General features: G+C 39.2%; 3 protein-coding genes across 5 annotated transcripts in view; 2 read left to right on the top strand and 1 right to left on the bottom strand.

Moving 5' to 3' along the window:
- The window catches only part of LOC121386671 (golgin subfamily A member 6-like protein 6), a 59,594-nt gene extending 50,286 nt beyond the window's left edge, over window positions 1-9,308 (bottom strand). For 2 of the 3 annotated variants that reach the window (XM_041517661.1, XM_041517668.1), the window contains exon 1: window positions 7,836-8,327. In XM_041517661.1, the coding sequence (XP_041373595.1) occupies window positions 7,836-7,854 (19 nt within the window). In that variant the 5' untranslated portion in view covers window positions 7,855-8,327. The other variant, XM_041517676.1, reaches the window with a different exon arrangement.
- A 467-nt stretch (window positions 9,309-9,775) lies between these two features.
- LOC121388891 (zinc finger MYM-type protein 1-like) lies at window positions 9,776-11,266 on the top strand. The gene has a single exon (XM_041520430.1). The coding sequence runs from the start codon at window positions 9,776-9,778 to the stop codon at window positions 11,264-11,266; it is 1,491 nt and encodes a 496-aa protein (XP_041376364.1).
- Window positions 11,267-18,261: 6,995 nt separating this feature from the next.
- LOC121386664 (cingulin-like protein 1) overlaps window positions 18,262-21,632 on the top strand; it is a 44,841-nt gene continuing 41,470 nt past the window's right edge. Inside the window, exon 1 of the mRNA XM_041517648.1 lies at window positions 18,262-20,360. Coding sequence (XP_041373582.1) covers window positions 18,365-20,360 — 1,996 coding nt within the window. The 5' untranslated portion in view covers window positions 18,262-18,364. The remainder of the gene's footprint in view (window positions 20,361-21,632) is intronic.

Genomic DNA, 21,632 nt, shown 5'->3' with positions numbered 1-21,632 from the left:
GAAGGTATCCCGGGGGAACGTTGTCCGTTTGGACTTTGGTAAATATATTATTTCTGCTCTGTTGTATAACCTTGATGTGATTGATGTGACTTTTAATATTTTAATACTGTATTATACCAATATTATTTAGACAGTGTCTTCGGTCATCTGATGAAGTAAATCGTAGTCTTACTGTTCTATATTTATACGAGTATTTGGTAATATAAAGCTTAGCCAGTCATCCTAGAAGACCTAGGTAAACTGTAGGTTATTGTCTTTATTGTGATAGGTACCAGTATTAATTCTGTGTTACAAGGTTACTGAATGAGTAGTTAGGGTTAATTAAAAATTAACCAGTTAGGAATAGAGCTGTAATTCCTTTATTAATTAAGTTCCCCTGGAAGCGTTTCTCAATTATCACACGTGTGGGTGTTGTGTCACGGTGAAGTGATTCGCATATTGTGTAAACTAGACACCTAGAGATTAACTAATTAAGTGATCAGTTCTGGGTTGTTATTATTGTTGTTATTAATTAACTACTGCGGCAGTACATTTGTCAGCATAGGTTAATACAGATTCCAAAGTGTATTGTGTTTTTGTTGTGTTTTCTAGTGAACTAAACGTGCTATAATAATATATACTTTATATAAGATCGTATCTCTGATCATACCTAGAGACGAGCCAACGCGGGTATATAACTGCCTGTTACAGAGAGATCTAATAGATATACAGTTAGGAGAGATATTTGGATAATCGTGTTTCATTCAGTTACGGGTATTATAGAATCCCCGTGACAGGAGTAGAAAATTGGGGCGCTTGTCCCGGATCTGAAACGGGACATGCATATTTAAAAAAAAGTATTGTTTGTAAATGGGGGCTTTATAAATTATTTTTACAAATTTACTAGAAGTAGCAACGTTGTTCACTAGAAAATTAATTAATAATAAGTGCGTCATATCTAAACATGGATAAGAATTTGCTGGATAGGCCTACGCTCAGTGTAGTGGAGATTAAGCGAGCACGTAAGGCTGAGTTAGTTGAAATCGCGGGTGAGCGAGAAATTGATTAACATCAGCTAAAACCTTAGGTGATATAAAGACAATTATTATCCAGGAAGTTTTTGGTGATAGTCCTGTTATGGAAGAAAGTGAGATTGTTCCAGAGATAGAGATAAATGACTTGAGTGTGGAACAACAATTAGCTTTTAAAAAGGTTGAGTACGAAAGAGAAGAATGTGCATTAGATAGAGAGAGAGAAGAGAGAGATAGAGAGAGAGATAGAGATAGAGAGAGAGAAAAAGAAGATAGAGATTGAGAAAAAGAAGATAGAGAGAGGGATAGAGAGAGAGAAAGAGAAGAGAGGGATAGAGAGAAAGAAAATAGAGATAGAGAAGATAGAGAGAGGGATAGAGAAAGAGAAATAGAGAAGATAGACATAGAGATAGAGAATGAGAAGAGAGGGATAGAGAGAGAGAGAGAGAAAGAGAAGAGAGGGATAGAGAATTCCAGTTAGAAAAATTAAAAGTGGAACATGAGTTAAAGTTGAATACTGAAGAAGTTAGACGAGAGGCAGGAAATGGTTTTAACATGTCGGAGGCTTATAGATCAGTGCCTGTATTTGATGACCAGGAGGTAGATATGTTCTTTCAACTTTTTGAACGGGCCGCTAAGCAGCTAAATTGGCCGCAGTCTAAGTGGACATTGTTAGCCGTGTCTAAGTTTAAGGGGAAGGCTAGTGTAGCTTATAATTCAATGAGTGATGAGCGAGCAAGTCAGTACGACCTAGTTAAGGCGGCAGTGTTGAGGGCTTATGAATTACGACCTGAGGATTATCGTTTACGGTATAGCGAGTTGAGAAAAACGCAGGGTCAGTCTTATAGTGAGTTTGTGGCTAAGAAGGCAGGGATGTTTGATAAATGGGTGGTGTCTCATCAGGTAGAGTCATATACCGAGTTACGGGAGTTGTTGATCTTACAGGACATTAAAAATGGATTACCAGTTAGCTTACGTATTCATTTAGAGGATCGTGATGTCAAAAAGATAGAGGAGGCAGGCATAGTGGCAGATGACTACGTGTTAATACACAAGGCTCAGGCAGTACAGGGTAGCTCTATACAACAGGGTGATAAGAAGAAATTTCAGCCAGGTTTTTCCCGGGAAAGTAACTATCGGGGAGAGTCATCTAGTTGGTCAGCTAGTCAGGCAAGGAATGCACCTGGTGGGCAAAGTAAGGATAAGCCTGCATTATCAGCCAATGCACGAACTTTTCGTCCACATTGCAGTTACTGTAAAAAGGATAACCATCTTGTCGGGGACTGTTTTAAAAGGAAACGCGATAATGCGCAAGTGGTCGGTTTAGTGAGGTCAGCTCCGTTAGCGAGAGAGTTAATGGTTAGTCCCATGGCAGAGAAGGTAAACCCGTATGTGTCCACTGGTATGGTTTGTGATGTGAAACAAGAATTGAGTCCTACAGCAATATCAATCTATCGAGACACAGGCTGTAATCTGTCGCTTATAACGTCAAAGTGTTTAGCTGGTATTGAAAATTCAGATACAGGACATAGTTTGGCTTTAACCTCAGTTACTGGAGAAAAAATGGTTGTCCGGTTACACAAGGTTTTCTTGTGTTCGAAGTTTGTGACGGGACCAGTCGTTATGGGTGTTGTAAAGGATTTGCCTGTTGAAAACAGGAGTTTTGTTGGGTAATGATTTGACTAGTCAGTGTTGTCAGCCGAAATGTGACCAATTTTTAATTAAAGACAGCCCTTTACCAATAGAAGAGAGTGAGGTTAATGAGATAAGATATCCTGCGTGTGTAAAGACTAGGGCTTTGGCCAGTAGGGTAACACGATACCCAGAGGATATTTGTGATTTGTCTGATACGTGTGTGAGCCATGAAATTGGAGTGGATGAGGTTATCAGTAAATTGGTAGATAAGTCAACTGACGAATTAAATGTGGTGGAACCTGTTGATTTCCCGCAGAGGGGAATTGAACCAGTTGTGTTTGATAGAGGGGATTTACCTTGTAATAGACAAGAGTTAATTCTAGAGCAGGGGGCTGATCCAAAATTGTTGGCAGCTCACACTACATTGTTAACGGAGGGTGAGAAGGAGGATCAGATGTCAGGTTATGATATGGACAAGGGAGTATTAATGAATAAGAGAGTTAGAGATAGGAAGGATAGGAAGCAACTGAGCCATGCTCAGAGCAAAATAAAATCAGTATTTGATAGGAAGACTAGGAGTCGGGAATTTAAACCAGGGCATAAAGTGCTGCTGTACCTTCCCATTAAACGGGGTTCTGTGCAGAACAGGTATTTCGGGCCCTATGTTGTGCACAAACGGGTTAATGAGACAGGGTATGTGATAAACACTCCTGATAGGGTTAGGAAAAGTAGGTATTGTCACATCAATTTGCTAAAAGGTTATTTTGACAGACTGCCGATAGTTCCAGTGATACCGGTCCAAATTGAGAGTCACTCAATTTCCTGTGATGACGTCAAGACTGCAGAGGTCAAGTTGGCCAACGGCCAGATTCTAGCAGACTTGAGCCCCCAGCGAGTAAAGTTGACTACGTTGAAACAAGACAATGTTTCCATTTGTCAGGACCTTCCAACGGTTACTAATACCTTAAGCCAGGATGTGCGCCTGGAATCCAACGCTACACCGATTCGACAGCATGCCTATCGGAGAAAAGCTGGAAAACGTGCGACACTGAAAAAGAAAGAAACGAAGTTCCAGTGGTCAGATGAATGCGAGAAGTCATTAAACCATCTCAAGCAGATGCGCTACTCGTCTCCCGTGATGGCAGCGCCAGACTACCGAATGCCTTTCAAGCTAGCTGTGGATGCCAGTGACGTGGGAGCTGGAGCTGTGCTGTTCCAGGAAGACGAAAATGGACTGGACCATCCTGTAAGTTTCTTCTCCAAAAAGTTTGACAAACACCAGGTGAACTATTCCACTATAGAGAAGGAAGCTTTGGCCATGGTACAAGCTCTGAAGCATTTTCAGATCTACGTGAAATCGGCAGTGCATCAAGTGGTGGTCTTTACTGATCATAATCCGCTCACTTTCATTCACAAAATGAAAGCCACCAACCAGAGAGTTTTGAGATGGAGTCTTCTTCTGCAAGAATTCCCAATTACCATTGAACATATCAAGGGCACATCCAATGTAATCGCTGATGCCCTGTCCCGAAGTTGAACGTTATGATTTTGTGTTGACATTCTTGATTTCTGTTTTGTTTATATATATTTTATTTGTATACCAGGGACTCAGAGACTCAGTGTGATTACTGGTAGTCACCTTATTATTACATGTGTTATAAATGCCCGTATGCGTCGGTTAACGCACCCTTTTGTTTTAATGTAGTATATTTCCCTATTCCTAGAGTAGAGGAAATATCATTTTTGAGGTGGGGGTGTGTGACAGTACATGCTCTTAATTTTGTTTTAGCCTGTGGCGATATTAATTGTGTTAGAGGGCCGTGTGCAGTTTCATTGCACTTAGCCCAGGTGGGCAACTTGTTACGTGATACCTTTGCGCGACAGTCGTCTAATACACACCCAGCAGATGTGGAGGCCATGTAGCATGTAGTTACGTAATACCTCCGCGAGTGCGGTTTTTACAACCGTGATTTGGCGACGATGGCGACAGCCAGTCTGACGATCAGAGAAAAATATACCGACTCTGGGAGAGGTGGAATATCAGATGATAGGTGAGGTACCGCGTTGTACCCCCAGGCGATATTCGCTGTCTCTGAGAGTTTTGAATAAATAGCTAGGGTTTAGAGATATCGAGGAGAACCATAGGAAGGTATCCCGGGGGAACGTTGTCCGTTTGGACTTTGGTAAATATATTATTTCTGCTCTGTTGTATAACCTTGATGTGATTGATGTGACTTTTAATATTTTAATACTGTATTATACCAATATTATTTAGACAGTGTCTTCGGTCATCTGACGAAGTAAATCGTAGTTTTACTGTTCTATATTTATACGAGTATTTGGTAATATAAAGCTTAGCCAGTCATCCTAGAAGACCTAGGTAAACTGTAGGTTATTGTCTTTATTGTGATAGGTACCAGTATTAATTCTGTGTTACAAGGTTACTGAATGAGTAGTTAGGGTTAATTAAAAATTAACCAGTTAGGAATAGAGCTGTAATTCCTTTATTAATTAAGTTCCCCTGGAAACATTTCTCAATTATCACACGTGTGGGTGTTGTGTCACGGTGAAGTGATTCGCATATTTTATAAACTAGACACCTAGAGATTAACTAATTAAGTGATCAGTTCTGGGTTGTTATTATTGTTGTTATTAATTAACTACTGCAGCAGTACATTTGTCAGCGTAGGTTAATACAGATTCCAAAGTATTGTGTTTTTGTTGTGTTTTCTAGTGAACTAAACGTGCTATAATAATATATACTTTATATAAGATCGTATCTCTGATCATACCTAGAGACGAGCCAACGCGGGTATATAACTGCCTGTTACAGAGAGATCTAATAGATATATATTTAGGAGAGATATTTGGATAATCGTGTTTCATTCAGTTATGGGTATTATAGAATCCCCGTGACACCCACCCTACTTTAACTGAACTGAAATTGTTAATACATTACTGGGACATTCTCTAATGACCAAAAAGTACATGGGATACTTTTTTTTTTTCATTTTAAATTTAGAAAAAACAAACTGTATTTGTGAATTAAAGTGTTACCTTATTTTCACACACATTTCTGTGATACTGTACATTATTAAAATATATAATAAATGATTAGGTTAGGGGAAAATACATATGGGACAAAAACCTATCTCATTTGACTATTCAACTTGTTTTAGCCCATATAGTCTTAGAGAGGAAACCTGCTACCTTTTTTCCATTAGTATAGCCATGGATCTTTTATGTGCACCATCCCACTGACAGGATAGCACATACCACGGTCTTTGGTATACCAGTTACGGTGCACTGGCTGAGATACAGACACTTATAATGCTGGTGTGTGAACAGATGGGGACTTGGGAGGTCAAAACTCCCCTGCTCAAAGCAGTTTTTTTTCTTTTACTTAAAGAACACCAAAAAATAAAAAATGCTTTGAGCAGGGAAGTTTTGATCTCCCTAATCCCAATCTATTTACACACCAGCATTAGTAGCTGCAGGCCTGGGGATTATAAAAAATGTGGGAAGAATACTGTATCTGTCCTCCCACTTACCACCCCCACCCCACCCTTTGGGGGTATTGAATTAACATTTAATTAACTCAATATAGCACTTAAGGCATATTAACTAATCCTAAGTTCCTAACCTAAAACATATAGGCCTATTAAGTGGTTTTTTGTTTGTTTTGTTTTTGTTTTGTTTTGTTTTGTTTGTTGTGTTGTTGTTGGGGGTTTTTGGGGTGGGGTGGGGTGACGATTTGCCAAAAATGGCATATTTTGCTTTAGGGAATTGTTGAATTGTTGAATAGCCCCTCAATTGTCATTTTTACGATTCTGGACCCCCTTATAAAATTCTGGATCCTCTCCTTGATGTTAAAAGTTAAAAGCCAGTGTAATAATAATTTTTAATTAAAAAAAAAAATATTCCGATCACCAGTTTCCACATGCATCACACAGTCACTTGACACAGATCTATATGTTAGTCCATAGCCCGAGTACTCTGACTGTAAGAGAACTAGACAGACATTTGGCCAGTTATGACGCTCTTGTTACAAGTGGTTATGATGCTCTTGTTACAAGCGGTTATGACGCTCTTGTTACAAGCAGTTATGACGCTCTTGGTACAAGCGGTTATGACGCTCTTGTTACAAGAGCTTATGACGCTCTTGTTACAAGAGTGTTATAACTGTCCAAATGTCTGTTATAAGCTAGAACGTCATAACTGTCAAAATGTCCGTCTAGCTCTCTTACAGTCAAAGTACTCTGGCTAGTTAGTCCGAAGGGACGCAGAAAGAAAATGTGGTTCTTTCTAAGAAAAGTATTAATGTGCGTCCTGCACTAATCTATTAGCTCGAGTCACCTCCAGCTCTTCCCTTGATATTAATATGTATATATCAATAAGGGAAGGGATGGAGTTGACTCGAGCTATAATCTACATGTATATCATGCATGGCGGAACGGGGGAGGGGTCATGCCCCCCAAAAAAACATTTGGACCCTCGATCTCAGTCAGCCCCCTCCCCCACCAATGTCTACTTCCTTCCGTAATTATATCGTTATGAATCTGTATAGGTTGCATAGTACCAAAGAAGAGAGTTCCGTGTCAAAGTTCGAGGTGCACCGTCAAATATTTACAAAGTAAAAGCAGCTGTGGGTGTGATGGGTAGTAATATGTGACATTGATTATTTGTGCAAATACTATTATCCATTGATAAATACACTTTTATTTGTTATACAGTTGTCATGCAGTATATACCAGAGGTTGAAACTAATGCAGGGTACCTACAAAAATGGAAGAGCAATTTTCAGCAAAAATGACGGTTGCTATTAAAAACATTAATTAAATCTCTTAAATGGAATGTGACCCCACATTTTCTTGCAAGTAGATTAGATGTGAGGTGCCACACTTTTTATTGTTGTACTTCCTGGGTGTGTTGATACGCTGCTTATATCACTTTTATTAGTAAACGTTAACACTATCGGCAATAAGAATTGATTTGGTCTATTAGAACCTGTGAAGTGGTTTGTTATCCGCCATGTTGGAAAGCAACCAGTACAATTGAGTAGAAAGACTGGGCACAAGAAAACGATCGGAAGCATTTCTACATCTATTAGATTAATGATTAACATACTTACTACATAATATACGGTTAAACACACACACACACTATAAAGGTTAATGCTAAAGTACATACCATCTGTAGGCTGTGACATCCTGACAACAAACTACGTGCAGCGTTACAAATACTAATTGTTTTCCTGGAATCGAAATCGAAACTAGGATCTACTTCCTGGTGCAAAGAACATGTCTGGGCGTATACTCAGGGTTACAAGATATAGACTACATGTATGTACAGTATGCATGGGCGTCAATCGGTGGGGGACAGGGGGGACACGTCCCCCTCACTTTTCAGCTTGGGGGGGACAGCATAGGAAATGTCCCCCCCCACTTTTTTCAGACGAAACAAATATTTTCTAGTATATATAGCGTAACTGATCACCATTTGGCATTTCGCCTTGGAGTGCCGGCTCTTATGTTCCTACACTAGACTGGTAGTAAATATACTAATTATTTTACAATCTATTTGTAGTAGTTTTTATTTTAAACCTTGAAAATAGTTGAAGATATCCCCAAATAAATCACAAATATTCATTGTGCCCACTATATAATAAAATTATTAAAATAACTATTTACCGAAATACTTTATTTCCTGATATTTCCTGCCATGTGCAGAGCACCGCAGACCACAGGAAACTACAAGAGAGTAGACTGAGCCAGCTTACTGTATACGAGTATGAATAAACATGTCGAGCTCAGATTAAACATCAAACACCACACTGTCTGACTTAGAACACTTCTCACACCAATCGTAATTGGCTTTAAATAAACGTCTTGTCATCAGTTGTCTCGCCAATAGGATACCGCCTTATCCACTTGCAATTGAGTTTCACGTTATGCTCCGGCGATTTTAAGCACTCGAAGCCGATGTTAAACTTTTAATTAACAACAATAACAAAATTTTCGCAAACCAGATTTGCTAAAACATGAAAATAAAAACACGCCCATTTCAAATTTACCAAACCTCGAAAATGAAAAACCTCGAAATGTTTCCGGTTATACGGTATCTAAATATGCGTTATTGGTTAAGTAAAAATAACTATTAAAACTTAATGGTTCTTTCTTTTATACTGAAATTGACTAATTGGTTTCGAACTTCATATAAATAACAGGTATTGCTGATTTACTCTTAGCATTATGTCACTAAGTGTATATGCTATTTTGAATAATAATATATATGCTCTCTCTCTCTCTCTCTCTCTCTCTCTCTCTCTCTCTCTCTCTCTCTCTCTCTCTCTCTCTCTCTCTCTCTCTCTCTCTCTCCTTTCATCATCAATAGAAATATCAATCTATAAACTTAGGTAGTGATGTGTAATTTGAAATAATTATACCCAAGTGTTGGGGCAGAAAGTCTATAAAAATGTAACACCAGAAATGTTCAGTACTGGCGTCTACTTTTTTATAATTTGAAAAACCCAATAAAAGACATTTGAAATTAATAATAAAATAAAACACGTAAAGGAAAGACGGAACGAAAGTTATATAAATAATGGTTACTAGCGATATTTGTTAATTTGTCAAGTAAATAATATTGTTTAATTATTATTATTTTTTATTTATTCTAAAATGCGTTTATTTTATTTTGAAACAAGGACATCGGATCAAACTACCAATAGCGCATGCGCGCTAGGTAGATGATGGTCACTAGTGGGAGTGGGAACTATTTTCGCGTGCCCCTATCCAAAACGGTTCAGGCACGTCCACCATGGATCCGCGTTCTGGCATCGTCAGCCCACGGTTCCATGGCGGAATGGTCACTAGTTTAGTTGTTATAGACCGGCCGTGGTTATATCGTCGGAAAAACAACTACTCCAGTCTCCAGGAATCTAATAACGAATATTTTGCATACAATGTATTCGTCAATTATCATTGTACCCATAGGCTTATATCCGGTTATTTTGACATGCTATTTGATACAACAATTCGAATTTGATGAATTACACGCAGGTTATTTGGCAAACTGCATCGTCCAGGACGAAACGCTAACGGAAGATAGTATACCGTAGAAAAACTACCATGGACATTAAAAAGTTCTTCACTGCCATACCACGCCATGCCCAGACTCTGTTGCGAGTAGGGACGACACCGGATTCAAATGTCGAAGTTGTTGGTGAAGATGTTAAAGAAAAAACAGAGAAAAGAGTCACTTCTCAGACACGGTTGCCCATCTTACCGCCAGTGCTGTACCAGCCACGGGACGTCAACTGCATGCCGGTGCAACGGCTCGCTAAACGAACGCTATGTTTTCAGCGCGCGTGGTTCGATAGCTTTCCATGGCTCCACTTTGACGCTAACGTTAGCGGAGTACTCTGCTTTACTTGTGCTAAAGCAGCATGCATGGACTTGGCCGGCATGGCGCGGTGTTCAGAGGACACATTTGTTTCCAAGGGATTTTGCAACTGGAAGAAGGCAATTGAGAAATTCAAAATCCACGAAAAGACATCTGCACATATGATTTCTCATAGCAACCTGAAATTCCGGTCTTCCAACAACGACGTTGACGCACAGTTAAGTACGCACCATCTTGAAGAACAAACGAAGGCGCGCAACGCTCTGCTGAAGATTGTGACGACCGTCCAGTATCTAGCGCAGCAGGGACTGGCAATACGCAGCAAAGAGTCGAGCGACGGTAACTTCATGAAGTTGTTAGAGCTGCGGAGCAACGATGACGTCGTGTTACAGAGGTGGTTGACACGCACAACTTCATACACAAGCGTTGCCGTGCAAAACGAACTGTTAAAAATCATGGCACACATGGTGCTGCGAAATATTTGCAAAAACGTGGGCCTTTTTGCAGTCATTGTCGACGGAACCCAAGACATCCAAGGCGTTGAACAGGAGGCAATATGCGTGCGATATATAGACGACGCTTACGACGTTCACGAGGACTTTATCGGTCTGTACAGCGTATCTGAGACGACTGGTGCCAGCCTCAGCAATATGCTGCAAGACGCGTTGCTCAGACTCAACCTCCCAATCACGCATCTGAGAGCGCAAACGTATGACGGAGCCAGCAATATGTCGGGCAAATACCAAGGCTGCCAAGCACTGATCAAGAAAGTACAACCACTGGCAAACTACACGCATTGCGGTGCACACATCACGCACCTCATCTGTGCGAAGGCCATCGAGAGTGCACCGTTCCTTCGCGATGCTCTTAACGTGGTGCAGGAACTGGGCGGCTTCTACAACTCATCAGGCAAATTTAAAAATTTGTATCTCGATCTGCAAGTTATGGATGATAGCCCTTCCCCTTCACGCCTGAAGCCGCTTTGTCCAACCCGCTGGCTGTCACGTGGGATTGCCGTTAGAGCCGTCCTTAGCAACTACGCACACGTGCTGGAGGCACTGAATGAGGCATCATCTACATTTGGCAGCAGCACAGCAGACGTGATGGTCTGTCATGTGCACAGAAATCGTCTTGCCGAGTGCACTGCACGAGATATCGCAATTGAATTTGTCGATGGATCGAGCGATACACGGCGTAGTGTTTTGGGGAAATTTTAGACCATTAAAGACTTGATGGAATACCATCAGTGGCACCATTGTTTTTATTCATGTTCATTATTTGTACTTGAATTAAGAAATTTGACCAATAAAGTTATATTGTATCTATATACCATTTGTTCAGTTTAGTCACAATAATTAAGGCGAAAAATATTTTGTCAGAAAGCAGCTCGGCTAGCCAGCAGAAAACACCTCAGAACAGCCCTAGAAGGGGTCAATTTTCCAAAATTTTCGGGGGGAGGGCCCCCAGACCCCCCGCCACGGGCTTCGCGCCCGCGGCGCTCGTGGTGGCGGGCTTCGCCAGACACCTCGACCTCCCCCCACCTGCAATTTTTTTTTTTTATATGTATATGTATCAGTCCCCCCCACTTTTAAAACCGGATCGACGCCTATGACAGTATGTGTGTATTACGTCAGACCGATCAATCTGGCGGACCCAGGATTACCAGGGGACCCACCCCCTAAATATATTCAAGCGCATTTTATTGAAAACCTATTTTGTTGCATAAACAACAAAAGGATAGGGCACAAGTTTGGGAGCGGTTATAGAATCTGTCCGCCACTAATCCTTCTGTAAAAAGAGGGATTTTTTTATGGGGATTCTTAAAAAAAGTGGGGCCCCCCAGCCCCCCCTTGCTAACCCTAATCACTCTGTAGCCTTGTAGGCTATCAACACTCCTCTGTAACAATCGACCGATAAAGTTCCTAAATTAAAATAAAGTAAAACAGAAAATCACTCGACCCTATGTTCCTAAAACAAACTAAACCCTAACAGTTCCTGAAATAAAACACAAAATAACGCAAAGTTCCTAAAATAAAATAAAATAAAATAAAATGGAAATTAACTCGAGTTATTGGCTTTATTTTAGTAATCGTCAGAGTAGTTAAAATTATCGAAAATTACATATTCGTTATTTAGTGTATAGTAAATGGTTGTATTTAGGTGGCGGACATATTCTATAACCGTACCCAAGTTTGCCAACTTACTAAGTCCTCTCCAATAATAATAATAATAATAAAAAAATAAATAATAATAAAAAATAAATAAATAAAAGCATAAAATAATAATAATAATAATAATAATAATAATAATGCTTCGATTGCATCATTAAACACTGGCGTAGCCAGGATTTTATATGGGGGGGGGGGGGGGGGGGTGAGGTGGTGGTGGTGGTGAAATCCATATGGGAGGTGGGGGGGATCCACACTATATATGTATATGTATACTTTTATGTATGTATGTATGTAACCGGATGTTTTAAATTGCATTTCACATACACTACAATTTTAAAACAGTTTACATATATTTTATTCTTTCTAACTCTGAATAGTACAAAGCTGTCTCTTATTTTGTTTCTGTTGTTTTCTTGTTTCTTTGTCAGCAGTTGATTAAACTTATTCTATAGCGAATGGGTTAAACTAGTGTTTAATAATGTTTCTAATTATATTGGGATATTTGTCTTCTAAGACGAATATGTGATTAGGTTTGATGATAATAAAATTAAGTAAATAACTAAATCAGTTATTTTATTATTAAGTGTATATATGATATGAATATATTTTATGTGTATATTTTATGAGTGTATATTTATAAGTGGTATTCTGTTGACAGGTTATCAATGATGTAACTCAACCAGCATCATTATTCAAACGACCTGACCCACAGTCGGTAGGTTAAATATTTACTTATATGTGTATATGTTTATGATTACGTGTGCTATGGAATACACACAAGTGTTTATTTGTATAGTTATTTTATAACGTGCTTAACACATGCTGATATAGCAATGATGTAATAATTAAATTAACCTTTGAATTATAATTATATTTGATTTAAGTTTGAATTGAAATGTCTGTGTTAAATGTACATTGGGAATATAATATTGAAGTAATTTGTACTTAACCTGGAAAATGTAACTGATTTTATGTCCTTTTGTTATTCCAGGGTCGTTATATATATATATATATATATATATATATATATATATATATATATATATATATATATATATATACACATGTGCGTTTAATAAAATTTATTTCAGTTAAGAAAAAAAGAAGTTTTGATTGGGGGGGGGGGGGATGGACGCCTGTCCCCCTCGCTACGCCACTGGGATCAAGCGCCCATAGTGTCACACGACCGATATATCAAAGGCCGTGGTATGTGCTGTCATGTCTATAAGAAAGTGTACATTAAAAAATCCCTTCCTGTTAATGGAAACGTAGCAGGTTTTATATGGAGACATAACCCGTCGGTGGGCCCATTGGGTTATTTCTCGTGCATGACGACTGGTGTATTAATGGCCGTGGTATATACTATCCTGTCTGTGGAATGGTGCATGTAAAAGATCCCTTGCTACTAATGGAAACTTGTAGCAGGTTTCTAAGACTATAGGACCGGCCTCGGTGGCGTCGTGGTTAGGCCATCGGTCAACAGGCTGGTAGGTACTGGGTTCGGATCCCAGTCGAGGCATGGGATTTTTAATCCAGATACCGACTCCAAACCCTGAGTGAGTGCTCCGCAAGGCTCAATGGGTAGGTGTAAACCACTTGCACTGACCAGTGATCCATAACTGGTTCAACAAAGGCCATGGTTTGTGCTATCCTGCCTGTGGGAAGTGCAAATAAAAGATCCCTTGCTGCTAATCGGAAAGAATAGCTCATGAAGTGGTGACAGCGGGTTTCCTCTCAAAATCTGTGTGGGCCTTAAACATATGTCTGACGCCATATAACCGTAAATAAAATGTGTTGAGTGCGTCATTCTTTCTTTCTAAGACTATACTAATATCACAAAGTTGATATTATTTACAGTTCTTGTTAGTCCTGCATCTCAGGTCTGAGATAAGCTGCTACTTGGGTAATCATATCTATATGTCACCGTGACTGACATTGCTTGTGTACAATATTAACTAGTGAATCGTGGCAATAACGCTTTGCGAGCAGAAAAAAGGGGACGCGTATCGTTTTAAGGCAGGTTAAAACGTAATGCAGGTCAGGTAATATTACTCTTATATAACATGATGTGACGGCCGTACACCGTACATCAACAACAACAACATTACCAATATTTAATTTCACATCGCACGCAAGTACGCACGCGCACACACACACACACACACACACTCGACGCGTACAAGTTATGTGTGAAGCATGTTACTACACGAATCTCGATTTGCTTATCAAACACCCAACTTCCAGGAAACTAGTCCTAGTTTCGATTTATATTCCAGGTATAAAACCCAGTCGTATTGAATTTTACCTGTTGCCAGAATGTCTTAAGAAGCTATGTACTGTAGTTCAGTTAATACTGTTATATAATGTCTCTCTCTCTCTCTCTCTCTCTCTCTCTCTCTCTCTCTCTCTCTCTCTCTCTCTCTCTCTCTCTCTCTCTCTCTCTCTCTCTCTCTCTCTCTCTCTCTCTCTCTCTCTCTGTGTGTTTGTCGATATGTATGCATGTATGTATGCATGTATGTGAGTATACGTTGGTGTATATGTCTGTATGTGTCTATATATATATACATATATATATACACACACACATATATATATATATATATATATATATATATATATATATATATATATATATATATATATATATATATATATATATACAGGGGCGTAGGCTGGGGGGGGGGGGGGGGGCGGGGGTTTATAGGTTTATAAATATGGAGTTTCAAGTGGTGAAAAAACAAAATAGAAAAAGGTCCACTTGGTTCATATTCGAAACCCCCCCCCCCCCCAGGTCCAGATCACGCTATGCCCCTGTATATATATATATATATATATATATATATATATATATATATATATATATATATATATATATGTGTGTGTGTGTTTTGTGTGTGTGTGTGTTTGCATGTTTGTGTTTGTATCAATTTACTGAGCACATATGTTGCAACTAGTAACAGCCCAAAACACCTGCCATCAAACTGAAGAGGTTAGAATTACATGTATGTGTAGCGGGGCGGCTAGCAAATTGTTTTCTTCACTTTTGATTAAAACTAGGCACATATATACTGTGATCCATTATAAACATCTACAAATCCCCCTCATCTTTCCACACACACACACACACACACACACACACTCGCACACACACACGCACGCACGCACACACTCGTGCACTTAGACTAGCAACAAATGTCAGGCACGACTTATTTTTTGATTTGAATATGACGGCTGTTGTAGAAGTCATATACGACAAGAATCAAGTTGAATGGGCGCTCAGATTAGCAATGAAATAGTCGTAACAGTTGGTAGTCTTATCTTAGCATTCAGGGGTGCAGAAATGGAACATATTTTACTACCAGAACCAACAAAAATTTACTAGCCCACAATAATTTCTAATACTCCGCCAGTCTATAGAATAATATATTATTAATAATATTATAATATACAGTGTCTTCACTTCAAATATTATATACATGTGTATATAGATATACATTATTAAGAACAACACGTGGCAAACCCCAGTAACCATGGCATTAAATCAATTGTAGAAATAACAGTGGCGTAGCTGGGTGGGTGGTATGGATCCAAATTAAAAAAAAAAAAATCCTGTATTAAATTTTTATAAAATCGTACAATATAAAATCCAGTGAAGTAACGCATGGTCATTGGTCGATTGGTACGAGCCCCATGAAGAATATTTAGTGAGTACTGTTACAATTAATGATAATAATAACAATAAATAAATTTCTAAGACTATATTAATATCACAAAGTTGATATTATTTACAGGTCTTGTTATGCTAGAAATACACTAAGCGATAAATCATGCGTGCGCTTTGATTAACATAAAGACATCTGCACGTGCTCCTCGTCGCTGCGAGAACCGACAGACATGCAAGAATTGATAAACGATTTCCATAAAGACACTGACAGTAGGATAGTTAGTCCTATTATAAACAAGCAGATACCAGTGTATTTGAAACTATTTATGTTTCCATCCTACATCCACAGACTTAAGCCACCACATATATATTATACATATATATTATATGGTTTATTTGAAAAACCCAACCAATTGCACAGAAAAGCACCCCTTCTTAAAAACATGGTTATGAGCTTTAAAAGTATGGTAAATTTAACAGACACAGCGGAGTAGGGAGACTGGAGGACTTTAGCAACCACACCCAACCCCAACACGACACCCCTATCCCACCCGCAATTATTCTGAATCAAAAACATATTATTGACATTTCCCGCAGTTACCATAATGAATTTTACTTGTGTGTGTGTGTGTGTGTGTGTGTGTGTGTGTGTGTTTGTGTGTGTGTGTGTGTGTGTGTGTTTGTTTGTGTGTGTGTGTGTTTGTGTGTGTGTTTGTGTGTGTGTGTGTGTGTGTGTTTGTGTGTGTGTGTGTTTGTGGTTTATGTGTGTGTGTGTGGCTGTTTGTGTGTTGTGTTTATCTGTCGATATATGTGAGTGTGTTGTATGTGTTAGTGCTTGTGTTTTTGTCAATTGGCTGAGCAAATTTTTCAGTTACATATAGTAACGTAGTCCAAAAATACCTGCTGTCAACTGAATTTGATGTCAGAATCATATACATGTATATATATATATATATATATATATATATATATATATATATAGTGGAAAGTAGGGGGAGGGAGGGGGTAGGGGTGGCTAAGAAAACAATTGTGCACTTGGTTTTAACTTGGCACATATATACCTTGGCCCATTACAAACATTTTGAGATATGGATCCAAGTCAGCAACGCCTCCTGGTGGTCAGGGAGGATTTACAAATGTCCTCCTTTCCTTGTTTGACATCCTTAATAACTTACGAATATCTGCATTCAAATGCAGAAAATAGTTCTCATTGTTATAATGCTATTTATATTTTAACTGTAATTTTGAATAGTTCAGATCCATGAAGGCAAACTTTCTAGCGGGGGGTCAAACATTCTAGCGGGGGGGGTGGGTGGAATGGTGGTGGGTAGGGTGGTGGTGGTGGTAGTACAGGGGGAATATAGTGGTGAGGAGGATTTGTATTCCCACTCATATGTAACATGCACACCAAATATGTATCATGGATCTGGACACATATGTATGTATGCCCACAAATGACTGTTAGGTCAGATGTCGGGGATTAACGTACTTATATCAATTTAATGTTCAAGGATGCTCATTGCGAGCACGATTTCTGACCAGGGCCAGAAACTGTACTCAGAATGAGAGGGGTAAGGTCATGTTAATAAAAAAATATAAAAAAAAGGTGAAAAGAAGGGTAAAAAAGGTAAAAATCGTTTATACAAATGATTAGATAAAAAATATTTAATTGATGGTTAAGTAAACTTTAACTGGACACATAGATACCATCACAATATAAACAGTCAACATGCAGGACCCCTGGTGGCCATGGGAGGATAACATAAATGTCTACCCCATGAAGGAAGTTGTTATAAATAATTGTAATAGTTTACATAATACTCACTCCAGAATAAGATACATTTGGATGCAGGTTTTAAACAACATATTTGTTAATATCTGGGTTTATAGATGAATAAAAACGTCTCTGTCTCAACTACTGAAATTTCTCAAGGTTTCATTAAACTACTGTAAACATCACCTGGAAAAGATTTTAAACACAATATTTGTTAATATCTGAGTTTATAGATGCATAAACACGTCTCTGTCTCAACCACAAAATTTTCTCAACGTTTCGTTAAAATACTACAAACATCAACCCAGAAACATCGTACAAATTTTGTTTTTTTTTGCAAATAATTTCAGTTTGGTTTCACATAAGAAAAAAGGTAAACATGTTTTGGAAGTAACCAAAAGTACTATTTTTGTGTGCAAGTTACAAAACAACCATCTGAGAAATAAACAACTTGTAGTAAATTGAATAGTATGAAAAAGAGGTGTTCCCTGTGGCACGGACTATAGCTAGTGTATCAGAATTATCATACGTTTAACTTCAATCAGCCGGTGGTAATTAATCAATGTGCTGTTAAACGAAACCAACCTTTACTCGTGTTTATGTTGCAGGTTGTAGTGTGGGAATAGAATCCAAAGCAAGTGACAATCTGGAACCGAAAAACGGTGCACATGACATTATAGGACCAGAAACAACAAAAGGTCAGAACATGGAACAAGAAATCCCTACAAGCGAAAGTAGGGGACAAGAGCCTGTTAATTCCACTGCAGGTGACAGTATGGACCAGGAAAACACTGCACACGACATTACAAGACCAGAAACAACAAAAGATCACAACATGGAACAAGAAACCCCTATAAGTGAAAGTAGGGGACAGGAAACTTTTGAAGATGATGGCAGCTGGCAAGAAAATGTGGCAACTGAAAGCAAGGTGCAAGAAAATACTGGGAGTGACAGTGAAGAACAAGAGGCCATTGCGCGTGATGGTACGGAACAAGACCTCAACGGGAGTGACAGTGAAGAAAAAGAGGCCAATGCGCATGATGGTACAGAACAAGACACCAATGGGAGGGACAGGGTAGAACAAGAGGTCACTGTGGGCGATGGTATGGAACAAGACCCCAATGGAAGTGACAGTGTAGAACAAGAGGCCACTGTGCGTGATGGTACGGAACAAAACCCCAATGGAAGTGACAGTGTAGAACAAGAGGCCACTGTGGGCGATGCTATGGAACAAGACCCCGATGAGAGGGACAGTGTAGAACAAGAGGTCACTGCGGGTAATGGTATGGAACAAGATCCCAATGGGAGGGACAGTGTAGAACAAGAGGTCACTGCGGGTGATGGTATGGAACAAGATCCCAATGGGAATGAAAATGAAGCACGAGACCTTGTGTGTGATGGTATGGGACAGCATACCACTGCGAGTGACAAAGGAGAAAGAGGAAACCTTGTAGGAACGGGACAAAGAACCATTTTAGCTGATATCATCACTCCAGGTGACACCAGGGGACAAGACTCCACTCCGGGTGACACCAGTGGACAAGACTCCATTTCGGGTGACACCAGGGGACAAGACTCCACTCCAGGTGACACCAGGGGACAAGACATCACTCCGGGTGACACCAGGGGACAAGACATCACTCCGGGTGACACCAGGGGACAAGACTCCACTCCGGGTGAAACCAGGGGACAAGACTCCACTCCGGGTGACACCAGGGGACAAGACTCCACTCCAGGTGACACCAGGGGACAAGACATCACTCCAGGTGATATCAGGGGACAAAAAACCACTCCAGGTGATATCAGGGGACAAGACATCACTCCAGGTGAGAGTACACAACAAAAAACGTCTTCAGGTGAAGGAATGGGACAAAATGTGACTTCTGTTGGCAGCAGAGATGTAGCAAACACCTTAGTGCAAAGCGAAATACTTGTTCCAAAGCCAAGAACAGCAGACGTTTATTTACATTTAAATGAGGATCAACACCACTTAACATTAAGATTAAAGCAAATGCAAAATGAAAATGAGGAACTTAGAAAAAGTTTAGCTGATCAAGAAGAGACAAACAAGCGGTTTCTGACAGACAGAGACAATCTCATTCAAAATTTAAAAGAATCACAAAAGAACTTAAAACAGGCACAAAAAGAAAATAACAGTTTAAAGGATATGTTTGCTGAAGACAGGAAACAAAGTAACCTGTTGCGGGAAGAAAAGGATATTCTTAACCAAAGGTTAAATGAAGTACAGAGTAAGCTAGAACAGTTACACAAGGAACACGAACATTTGAAGAAAGACTTTACAGAAGGAAAGGAGGAAAATGAGCAGTTACAGAAAGAAAATGAGAAATTTAATATTGATCTGGCCAAAGAAAAGAAAAGCTATGGGGAGTTGATGGCAGAAAAAGAGAATCTTATTGAACATTTAACTACAATAGAACATAGTCTAAAACAGCTACAAACCCAATATGGAGAACAAGAGAAAGTTTTAGCCGAGCAAAGGCAAAGCTATGAGCAGTTGAAGGCAGAAAAAGAAACTCTTAATCAAGATTTACAAGCAGCAAAGCACGACTTAACACAGACGAATATCTTGCTGAAGGAAAAAGAAGCCGCTATTAAAGTATTTGAAAATGAATTGGAAGAAGGCAAGAAAACTACTGATGAACAGGCTTGTCTGTTAACTGCTGCAACCACGATCGTTGAAGGTAATATCGTCCATCTCTGTGTCCATATTTATATCTTAATTTCAAAGACCAGTTTCCATCTTGTACCATTTAGACATGTTTAATAATGTAGCCAGAGGCAGGGAAGATTTGAGTCACTTCCCCATCGAAGGGGTAATTGAGTCAATGACTCATAGGTGTCAAAAGCCCCAAACTCCCGGGATGATGCACTGCCTAACCAGTTTCAAGGCAAATTAATAAAAGCATTCTGAGAGTATACTGGTAAAGCAATACATGTCCTAAATTCAGAGTACTGCTAAAGCAATATATGCCCAGTGGTAAAGTGCTCGCTTGATGCACGGTCGGTTTGGGATCGACCCCCCATCGGTGGGCCCATTGAGCGATTTCTCATTCCAGCCAGTGCACCACAACTGGTATATCAAATTTTTATATTGATGTTGATCATCACATTGTGTTTACATTTACCATAGTTTGACACCCAATAGCCAATGTATTTTTCGTGCTGGGGTGTCGTTAAACATTCATTCATTAATTCATTCATTGGCATCCAATAGCCGATGATTAATAAATCAATGTGCTCTAGTGGTGTCATTAAACAAAACAAACTTTTACTGTTGGAAAATCAATCATTTCATCTTTTTCCTACTAAATTTATTACATCATTATATGATTTGCTAGATATGTTACCAATATTAAATCTTCCACATGTCTCTCTTTACTTCTAACTTCACTGTTAACTCCATATATTACATAATGCTTTTTTTTAATGTATTTAATTATAGTGTTGAAATGTACCATATGTATTCATCTTATGTTTATAATTAGCTTAGAGCACAACTGTAAGGTAGTGATATCAGGGCCCACAATCCCGACATTACCATATTATTTGTTTATCTTATGTTTATAATTAGCTTAGAGCACAACTGTAAGGTAGTGATATCAGGGCCCACAATCCCGACATTACCATATTATTTGTTTTTGGTGTTAATAACTCTTATTAAAAATAAGGGGCTCAGTGGTTTAATGCTTGCCTGATACACAATTGATCTTGAATCGGTTCCCGTCGGTGGGCCCATTGGGCTATTTCTCGTTCCAGCCAGTGCTCTACAACTGATGTAACAAAGACCGTGGTATGTACTATTCTGTCTGTGGGATGGTACATATAAAATATCCCTTGCTGCTAATCGAAAAGAGTAGCCCATGAAGTGGCAACAGCGGGTTTCTTCTCTCAATATCTTTGTAGTCCTTGACCATATGTCCGACGCCATATAACCATAAATAAAATGTGTTGAG

The sequence above is a fragment of the Gigantopelta aegis genome, chromosome 2, assembly GCF_016097555.1.
Source record: "Gigantopelta aegis isolate Gae_Host chromosome 2, Gae_host_genome, whole genome shotgun sequence".
NCBI lineage: Eukaryota > Metazoa > Mollusca > Gastropoda > Neomphalida > Peltospiridae > Gigantopelta > Gigantopelta aegis.
The sequence above is the reverse complement of the archived record's forward strand: the minus strand, read 5'-3'. Positions and strand labels throughout refer to the sequence as shown.